The following is a 10533-nucleotide window of genomic DNA, read 5'->3' as shown; positions in this document are numbered from 1 at the left end:
GCACAGTGGCGTAGTGGTTAGCACTTTCGCCTTGCAGCGAGAAGATCCCTGGTTCGCGTCCCGGCTTTCCCGGGATCTTTCTGCATGGAGTTTGCATGTTCTCCCTGTGCATGCGTGGGTTTTCTCCGGGTACTCCGGCTTCCTCCCACAGTCCAAAAATATGCTGAGGTTAATTGATTACTCTAAATTGCCCGTAGGTGTGAATGTGAGAGTGATTGTTTGTCTATATATGTAGCCCTGCGACAGACTGGCGACCTGTCCAGGGTGTCCCCTGCCTTCGCCCGAGTCAGCTGGGATAGGCTCCAGCCCCCCCCCGCGACCCTAGTGAGGAATAAGCGGTGTATAGATAATGGATGGATGGATGGAAACACGTATATGTATTTTCATTGATTCAACTGTCAACCACAATTTTATTTGAATTGAAAAACTTCACTTATTGTGTCAAATATTGCTATTTGACAAAACTGCAATTAATTGCAATTACTTACAAAGCCTGTAATTAATTAGATTAATTTTTTCAGTCGCGTCCCACCACTAATTTAAACATAACATTTTAGAAAACCTGTGATCCAAAAAAGTCTTAATGTAAATAAATGAGGATGTCTATGGTGATACTAATTTAAATTTAGCATGCAGAAGTCTATAAACGCAGGTAGGATTATAACAGTGGTAGGATTATACGGTATAATAAAGGCCATGTGGTTGGGTTATGTACGCCTCCACAGACTGAACTGTTCACAGTCTTACAGCACTGTGAAAGGAGATTAAATCAATCTGCTTAACTATTCACAAGGTCTGCAAACAAGCTGTGTTAGCGAGCCCCAGGAACACTTGGTAGAATATGTGCTGCTATGCTTTATTTATTGAGTATCAACCTACAGTGCAAGTGTTCTTCTGAGGTAAGTGATGAGTTATGTTGTACTGTATGATTTGCAGTTTAGGCCTAGTATATCTATTTAGTGAAGGTGTAGCCATAAAATTGCATAACAGTTTTAACAGGCTTAAGTTAAAATGAATGCTGCTCGTGTGTGTCAGGAATCTGCAATATTTCATGTTTTTTCGTTGTTTCTTCAACCATGAATAGTAATATCAGCACATATATAGACTGTGAAAAGGTTACGCTGACCATGTGAAGTTCCCTGATCTCATTAACCTCATAGCAGAACTATCGCTAGCTTTCACATGAGCTCTCTCTAAATGAATGGACGGACACATTTGTAATGAATATAGAAGCCTCATTTAGCCTCCTAAGGTCAAATTATATTTTAAAGTCATGAATATGTTGGTTAAACATGAGGAGGATTTATTTGGCTTGTACGATCATCGTGGGCAGGTTAGTTGTCCGGAGCCAGCCCCTGTGGGGGTCAACAGGAGCAGCCATGGGGGCAGGACGACAGGTCAGGCTCCTGCTGTGGAAGAACTGGACGGTTCGTAGGAGGCAGAGGGTAAAATTCTCTCATCCATTAATTACACTCTACAGCTGTCCCAGTAAATGTTATAGTCAGCTGAAATGTCTCCAGATCTTATTCTTTGTCAGTGAGACCCTTTACTGTACACCAAGGATTATTTGTTCAAAACATACACTGATTTACAGAGAAAATATCTCTATAGAAGTTTTTCTCCTTTTCAGACCCTTTTTGAGTCCATTCACCGTCTCTACAATGTCAGTCTTCAACATATAACCAAACTAAAGAAATAACTTAAAACTTTTAAACCATCTTTATTGATTCCAACTGAAGCTGAGATCAGCAAGTTTGCAAAATTTGCACATTTAATTGAAGTTATATTCCAGAGACTATACCGATCTTATAATCGTGCCTTTGGATACATTTAGCTGAGTAACGTACTTTGTGAATAACTAAATTACTTTTTTTTATATTGAAAGACATACACTACCATTCGAAAGTTTGGGGTCACTTAGAAATGTCATTATTTTTGACAGAAAAGCAGTTTTTTTTTCAATGAAGCTAACATTAAATGAATCAGAAATACAGTCTGAACATTGTTAATGTGGTAAATGACTATTCTAGCTGGAAATGGCTGATTTTTAATGGAATATCTCCATAGAGGTACAGAGGAACATTTCCAGCAACCATCACTCCTGTGTTCTAATGCTACATTGTGTTAGCTAATGGTATTGAAAGGCTAATTGATGATTAGAAAACCCTTGTGCAATTATGCTAGCACATGAATAAAAGTGTGAGTTTTCATGGAAAGCATGGAATTGTCTGGGTGGCCCCAAACTTTTCAATTATTTCATTATTTCATTATTATATGTTTGCATTATAGCTTTATTTATATATTTTCTTGTATCCTCTTGCATTGTTACATAATATCATCCAACTCAGTGTTAACCAACAGCTCGAATAAGACGATCTGTGTTTGCTGAGTGAGAACATACTGTTTACCAGTCACCTAGAGACCCATATAGTGCTTCCATAGAAGGCAGTTCTTTTTAGTTCTCACATCCAAGTCGCTTCCTCACTTATAAGGAATTTATTGAGATGTGAAACATCCCAAGAACCGAAAAGAAGTCCAGTTTCCTTCTATGGAGGCACTTGGGATTACCATGACCTGGATGTCCACTCTGCATCTCTTCAGAAACACTTTGTTTAACATGTGTTGACATTTTAAGTGAATGACTCACTCATTGAAAACAAACTTCCCAATAAAAAGCAGATTGAGAAAGTTTAATTGTGTATTTTAACCAGGTCCGTTTCTTCATGGAGATCATGTGGCCTGTTATTCTGTTCATGGGACTGGTGTGGCTAAGAAGAGTGAACCCGCTCTACCGTCAGCATGAATGTGAGCAAACAACTCTTTAATAGAGAATATCAACAACATTTCAGGCCACACAGGAAGAAAAACAACATCCTCTGTACTCAGCTGTAGTCATAAATGTTTCTAAAATGCTGGTGTAAAGCACAGAAGGGTAAAAGAATCTCTTCTATCTCAGGTCACTTCCCTAACAAGGCCATGCCCTCAGCTGGTGTCCTGCCATGGATCCAGGGAATCTTCTGTAATGCCAACAACCCTTGTTTTCAATACCCCACCCGTGGTGAATCTCCTGGCCTGGTGTCCAACTACAACAACTCCATGTAAGCATCACCCTGAGCCTGCAGACGGTGATCCTTTTAATCCAGTGGAACTGAATTCCTATGAAATATTTGGTCTAAGATGAAGAGGCAGAATTATATAATGGAGTCAAAGAGGATATATTTAGCTTGACTTGTATCAAAGCCTCAACGTGTACATGGACATAAATGTAAAATGGTGTTAAACTGTTGTTAAATAAGACTAAATGTGTTTTCTGTTGTTGATCTTGCTCCTCAGATTGGCTCAGGTCTATTCAGATGCACAGGAGCTTCTTTTAGGTGACCCGGAGTTTCTCCAGCTTGGTCGCCTCTGGAGAGAAGTGACTGCCATGAGTAACTTCATGGACACTCTGCGCAATCATCCTGAACAGGTCTCAGGTCAGTGCCCCAAGCTTTCATCAACATCCTACAAAAACATCAATGCCTAGAGAAGCAAAGCCAAGGTCAGTGAGTTTACTAGCTGGTTCACTGGCACAGATGTTACTGGTGGAATTAAATCTACTTTTTGGATTTCCTTGTTAGACTTGTAGTTGGAAGTTTGCATAAACTATAATATAGACCATGACTGCATATAGCATCACATGCAATTGTTAGTGCTGTGCTCCTGGTAGAACATGGATGTTTTAAAGTAACTAAAAACATTTGAGGTTTTGACATTTATATCATGAGGGATAATAAATGTCAAATCATGTATTGAACCATGAATCCACCATCTGGTTGAAAACTGCATCGCAGTCACGTATTTTCCCATCAGTCTGCCTGTGTTTGTACAGTATAACACGATTATATCACATGGGTTCAAGACAGGCCCGTAATGTAAGCTGCTTATGTTCACCACTAGCTTGCTGTTTATTTGGTGGGAAAGCAGTTCACGTGCTACCCATCTACTCTCCTCTCTCCATTGGCAAGCACAGAAATAATAATCCCATCTCCGGGGACCCCATGTGGACTATTCTTTGTTCATGCATACATGCATGTACACCATGTTTCCCTACTGGCAAAATAAACCTTTATGATGGGAGTGGAATGAGGCTGAGTGCATTCCAGCCTGTGAATGATTATGTCTGGCCGCTCTCTATGCTGCCACTCTCAGGGAGAAATATGTAGATGGACTAACAGAGCTAACAGAGATACAGATCCACATTCCAATCAAGTTCCCATGAGCCCCTGGAAAGAAAACTGAATCATGTTGAGAACCGAGTTACGCAACCAATGAATTTGACTCATGACTGGTCGTAAACGGAAAATTGTTTGAGCTGATGTACACATTCAGTGTGCAGGGCTCTTGACTGTGTGTAAATGTGTGTGTGCAGCTGGCTGTATGTGCTCCATCACAAAAGCCTGCTGGGTGGCAGCGATGCCACCTTGGTTATTATCATTTTGTGAAGTGCCCTTATTTGTTTCTGGCAGAGAGGATGAGAAGACCTCATCAGCTCTCCTAATTGTCTGTCAAACTTGCAGCCCACACCTGCCGGCACCTCTAATGCTCTCTAATTTACACTTCAGTCTCAGTTGTTTAATCATCAAAGACTGAAGTGCCAAAATGAAAGGTGCTGTTTAATGGAGGTTTTATGGTGGATTATTTCTTGGCCTTGAGCAGGTGCTAGAAAGCCAGTGAATACTCAGAGGTAGGTGGCCTGTTTTCATTCTTTATGCCGAGCTGGTGTGGCTGCTGACAGTGATATCATATTTAATGACTTCTGTATTCTTATAAAACAACTACATTACAAGTTTAAATGCCCCTCTTGAACATAAATGCACATATTGGCTTTTGCTGACCAACTGTTTATTCATTTGCTTCATATCTTTACCTCTGTGTGTATAACCTTACCACAAGAACAAGTGAGAACAAAATATTCTTGTTACATGATATACTCAGCTCTAATAATATATAATGTGCCAGTGATCAACTATCTCTGTCTTACCGTACATGATTTTGGAAACATACATGATTCTCCCTCTTGGCAGGAACATGCTTTCAAAAACTTTTCCATTCCAAATCCATTTGTTCCACTCTTACCTTTGGGCTTCTTAAATGAACATTCCCCTCGTTTCCACTTTCTGTCTTGCCCTAACAGTCTATGCTGCTTTCTACAAGTGCATCACTAGGCAAGTTCAGCGAGGGTAGGACCTGGATAGAGGCCAGAACGGCACTTTGTCTAGCAAGTCAGACGTTATTCATGCACAGACAGGCCACTGGAAATAGCGTAATCTTGCAGCGTGGAGAGTCTTCATCCTAACTTTTTAGTGAAGCAGATTTGTTACAACTTGCCCAAAATATGCGTCACTAGGAATCCAGTATTTTCTAACTTATCCAGTTTATCCACTGTCTGGCACAAAAGGAAGTTTGGTAATAACAGTATTTAGATATTTAAACCAACAGCTCATGAAAATACAACTGAGGACAATTAAAGTTAGCATTAAGGTTACTTTTTCTTCAGATGTATTCTCTCTGTCTCTCTCTGCAGGCCGAGGAGTGAAGGTGGAGACAATCTTAAAGGACGATGAAACGCTGACGTCATTCCTGCTGAGAGACATTCCTCTGACAGAGTCTGTGGTGTATCATCTAGTTAATGCCCAAATCAGGCCTGAACAGGTCCTTGGACACTCATAACCACGCATAAACAGACTGCCACACACACACACACACACACACACACACACACACACACACACACACACACATGCATAGTGTAGAGTGCAAAGCGTAGCATTTTAGCGGTAATGAAGCAATATCAAATTAACTCTGAGACAGTAATTCTTGTTCAGCAACCTGTGCGTTAGACCAGTCTGCATGCCAACAAGGTGGATTCTCCTGGAACAGAAGTAAATGAAACTTCAGTTTACGTTCTGACCCGAAACTACTCATCAAGTAATGACTTGTTCTCTCTAGCGCTTCTTGGAACAGCTACTCTATTTTGGCATTTGAGCAGTTGACATGAAGTATCGATGTGAACAGTACAGATGTCAGACCACAAGTGCAAAATATGCAGATGGGTGACAAATTAAAGGAAAAACAACATCACGTGTCTTACCAAGGTGCTGGGCCACGACATGCATGGAACTTGGCTGGAAGGATGGACGCCAATCTTCCAAAAGATGCTTCCTCATTTGGTGTTTTGATAATGGTGGAGCTGAGTGCTGTCCAACACGTCAGTTCAAAATCTCCCAGGTGTTACGCTGGACTGAGATAGTCATCAAACCTTTCCACCAGGATGGAAATATTTCATCATAGAATAAAGGTGATCACCTTTTGTATGGATTTGCAGTGACTCCTCCCACTAAAGGGACAAGTGGACCCAAACAAAACCAGCAAAAGGCCTCCAACAGCATAATAGAGTCACCAGATCTTCTCTGTAGGGGTCTAGCGTTTAGGTTTTTCCTTTAGTTTGTCACTACTTACGTATTATTTAGAAAATGGAAGAAAAGCTACTGATCTATAAGGCTTGATGAAAGATGTCACAGAAAAATCTTTTTGTCTAGCATCCCACCTACTACACATCTCCTGTTCACTTTTTTTCTTCCAGTTTGCTTTTGGGGTCCCAGACTTGCATTTAAAAGACATTGCCTGCAGCCTGAACCTGCTGGAGCGATTCCTCATCTTCCCCAGCCGTCGAGGACTCTACGCTGTTCGCAACGCCATGTGCATCCTCACTCCACAACGGCTGCAGGTCATCGAAGACAAATTCTACGCCAATGTCAACTTTTTCAAACTCTTCCGCCTGGTCAGTGTTGGTTTTATTCTTGGATTTAGAGGGCTGACACTGATAATAGTATAAATATACTGAAATTACCCCTTGTAAGCTGTATATATGTTCTTAGGCTCACCGCTAAAACTGCCTCATCTATTGGCTTTCCACTTTAACCTCTGAAAAATGTCTGCACAATCAAACCTAATCCTGCCATAATTAAACTGGGAGTGCCTTTCCATATTTACACATTGCTTCTACCCTCCCCAGTAAAACTATTATGCAATCCACTCTGGTGACTGTACACAGCTTGAAGAAATATCGTTATAATGAAAGTTGGCAGAGTTACCTAATTAGTTTATGGAAGTAGGAAAGGGCATTATGGAGCTGTATTTGGATACATCCAATTTGGGATCTTTCCATGTTATTTTAACGGTTGAGTTGCAAGAGACTGCTGAGGCCTTGTACTGTCTTGACATTAAGCTGGCAAAGGACAGTATAGGATTTGGCAGGATATGGTATTTGTAAAATAGTTGTCATAAAGTGTTAACTTTTACCCACAGCGTGTCTAATTAATGCACTCATGTAGTTGGCAAAGTGACACCAGATTTTCTTTACATATGTTGTAACCAATATTTAGAGCAATTAAAAATACATATTAGGTATCTGCATTAGGTTCTTTAAAAAGATAATGCTTATAGTGACATTTTAACCGCAATCCAGCAATCGAAAATAACCCACAAATTTCAGATACACCGATGTGCTGATGTCAAAAATGTGCAAAAGTTTTCATGATTCAGGTATTTTTCTCATTGCATCATCTGCTCAGTATGAAGTCATTCTGTACATACTGTGATTAAATTTTTCATTTCCACTCTCGTCAGACTTCCCATGTGCAGTTTGTGCACATATCACAACCAGATAAAAACTTAACAAGCTCACACAAGCCTGTTGTCTGACATACATCACGTTTTAAAGTCAATAGGCGCATTGCATAAACAGATGTTAGTATTTTTATAAGGGCTGTGACTCATAGGGTGGGACAAATATTTCCCAGGGAAAAGCAGGGCAAAGTAAACAGTACATCGTTCTCTAGTCATGTAAAAAAAACAAAAAATAAAACTCAAATTCCAAAACACCCCTTTGTGCATTAGAGACATTGTATTATTTTAGATTTGCTGTAGCTGGAATTAATTGTGTGAATATTATAATCACAAACAAAAACAATAACTTAAAGAAACAAAATTAGGTCCAAAAAGAATGAATTAATTGTCTGTAAAAGATTAAATTCAGTGAGCTGCAGGTCTGTCTACATGCCTCAGGGTTAATGCAAACAACTTGTAAAAACAGTAAGCATTAGCTGAGCAGACTTGGCTTATTTCTGTAATTAGCTTAGTGTAGACGCTGCTCTCTTTAGCAATCAGTGAGAGTAAACATGATCCACAATAAGACAGACGACAACAATGGCTGACACACATGGGACCGAGCCAAGTGTGCTTACTTTTATGTGCCTGTCTGTCTCTGTTTGTGCAGCAGCAACAAAAAAAATGTTGCTTTTTGCCATTATTCCTTGTGGTGTTATTCCCAATTTATCCAGGCTTTACGTCATTGTTTTTTTCATTGTTGGCCACTGCTGACCAGGACTGCTACAAGCTTAAAATATAACTCAATTCAATTCAGTTAAATTCAGTTTTATTTATGTAGAAACAGTTCACAACATATGTAATCTAAAGTCACTTCATATTGTAAAGTGAAGACCTTACAACATTATAGAGAGAGACCCAACAAATCCAAATGCTTCCCTTTACTAGTGGACTTTAGAGATGCATTTGACTCAGATTCCCCACATCCCCCCAATCTCTCACCCACATGTATGGAGAAAGGAAGAAATGACAAAGAGGAAGGATGTTTCCACTGGCAATTCTATGTCTTGGCCTCGTGCTGCTTCCTGAAACCTTTAGCCTATTGTGTTGTGAGCTTTCTGGAAGCTCTCTGAGCAAACCAGCAGATCCTCAATAGACAGCAATGGTCAGGTAAAGATAAGCGAGAGCAAAAACATGCGAATGACGACGGCAGTTTTCCACATATTTTTCCAAACAGTATGTTTGTGTCACTATGGAGTTAATTACTTAATTTCCCCATGTTTTATAAAATATATTAGTAGCAGCCTCTGTGTCAGGGAGAAAATAGGTTAATGGGAAATAGAATAGTGCATGCTGATATTCTCACGAAAATGTGAAGATGGAAAAAAATTGATTCATGGTTTGTGTTTCTCATTAGCTTCCTCTTGTTTTGGACAATCACTCTGAAGGCATTGACATTCACTTCTGGGTACGTGTCGTCTCCGCTGCTTCGGACAAACTCCAAGAGGTAAGGCCAGGCCCGTGCATCCCCAGTAGCTCCATTCAAAAGTTCACTGCTTGTTATTATTAGCTGTCAGGAAGCAGTTGCTTCCCCTTGCCTGAGCTTTTACGCAAACACAGACAGCAGGGGGATATCATTTAGTGCGTATAAGGAAGGCTATATCCAGAACGGGCCCATTTAGCCTCAAAAACAGATACATCATCACTATGGGACCATCCTAATGGAAAGAAAAAATGACTGAGGCTGCAAGAACAGGTGAAGCTTCAGTCATGGAAAAGGTTGAACAACAGTGGTTATTAATTGATCTGTTTGTGTGTGTCTTCCTTGCACTGACTTTAGGTCTGCACTCATTCCTGTGCTTGGATTACCCTCCTCAGTGTATCCATGTTTTGACAAATGAAGAGTCTTGCCCAAGTCAACCGTAGCTTAGTCACTCTGAGATAAGCTGTATTTGGTGGATAAAAATAATTGTCTTTAGCAAGTGTGACTTGAAGTTAGACTTAAATGTAATACTTGGTCTTTGTGCAACTGCCATTTGTGGTCCACCTGTAGTTTAAGCATTCTGTTTACATCTGTGGTGGAGATATTGCTGTGTTTGTTGTGGATGTTTCCATGGGACATTCAAGGTAGCTGACAGTCTGACATCCTGCTGGCGAGACACTTGTCTCTGTCAGGAGATGAGGCATTCCTCGTCTTTGAAATCAGGGAAGGAAGATTCCAAAAAGCAAAGATTTAATTTTTCAGTTCATGTAAAAAAGTGATTTTCACCAAATAGCAGCATAGCTGATAGTTTGTCTCCTGTTAAAATATCCAAACAGACATTAAGGGCATTAGGTATGTGGTGACATCTTAAAAAAGCATCACATCAGGATGAGAACATCTGTCAGGTTTCAGAATTCCTGTGCATAGTGCTCACCAGGCGTCACTCAAACATACAAGTCGCTGCGTGTTGTTTAGTTGTAAACTGACTACAGGATTATCTTACATATATAGGGTCACATTGAGGCCTTTAGCTAGACATAGTTCACTTTCTGAAACATCACAATTTTGCAGGTTTTCATTAGGATGATTAGAAGATTTAGTTGAAAATTTGGATATACATGAAGGGTTTGGAAGCAGAGTGGTCTAACCCACTTTTTTAGTTTTTGAGAAAAATGAGTTCAAAATTTTGTGTTTTCAAGAATGGTCTAACATTCGAAGCGCCACTTTATTGCTATGTTTGGGTGTTGGATTAGACCACTTTCCACTAAAATCTAGACCATAAAATATTACAGAAATAATTTAAAACTCAGTTTGGATTTTTTTTGTTAGATCACTCTGCTTATAAGCCCCTCACATAATGTTGCACTTTTTAAGAACATGTTCAAATCAACTCCATTTTACAT

At 39.9% G+C, this 10533-nt stretch overlaps 1 protein-coding gene across 2 annotated transcripts in view; it reads left to right on the top strand.

Moving 5' to 3' along the window:
- The first annotated feature begins 472 nt into the window (after window positions 1–472).
- abca4a (ATP-binding cassette, sub-family A (ABC1), member 4a) overlaps window positions 473–10533 on the top strand; it is a 38322-nt gene continuing 28261 nt past the window's right edge. For both annotated transcript variants that reach the window (XM_035952360.2, XM_023279240.3), the window contains exons 1-8: window positions 473–899; window positions 1334–1445; window positions 2712–2805; window positions 2957–3098; window positions 3334–3473; window positions 5564–5691; window positions 6623–6820; window positions 9065–9154. In XM_035952360.2, the coding sequence (XP_035808253.2) occupies window positions 1380–1445; window positions 2712–2805; window positions 2957–3098; window positions 3334–3473; window positions 5564–5691; window positions 6623–6820; window positions 9065–9154 (858 nt within the window). In that variant the 5' untranslated portion in view covers window positions 473–899; window positions 1334–1379. The remainder of the gene's footprint in view (window positions 900–1333; window positions 1446–2711; window positions 2806–2956; window positions 3099–3333; window positions 3474–5563; window positions 5692–6622; window positions 6821–9064; window positions 9155–10533) is intronic.

Source organism: Amphiprion ocellaris, chromosome 22 (assembly GCF_022539595.1).
Source record: "Amphiprion ocellaris isolate individual 3 ecotype Okinawa chromosome 22, ASM2253959v1, whole genome shotgun sequence".
Taxonomy (NCBI): Eukaryota; Metazoa; Chordata; class Actinopteri; family Pomacentridae; genus Amphiprion; species Amphiprion ocellaris.
Note: the sequence above shows the minus strand (reverse complement) of the source record. Positions and strands in the feature narration are given on the sequence as shown.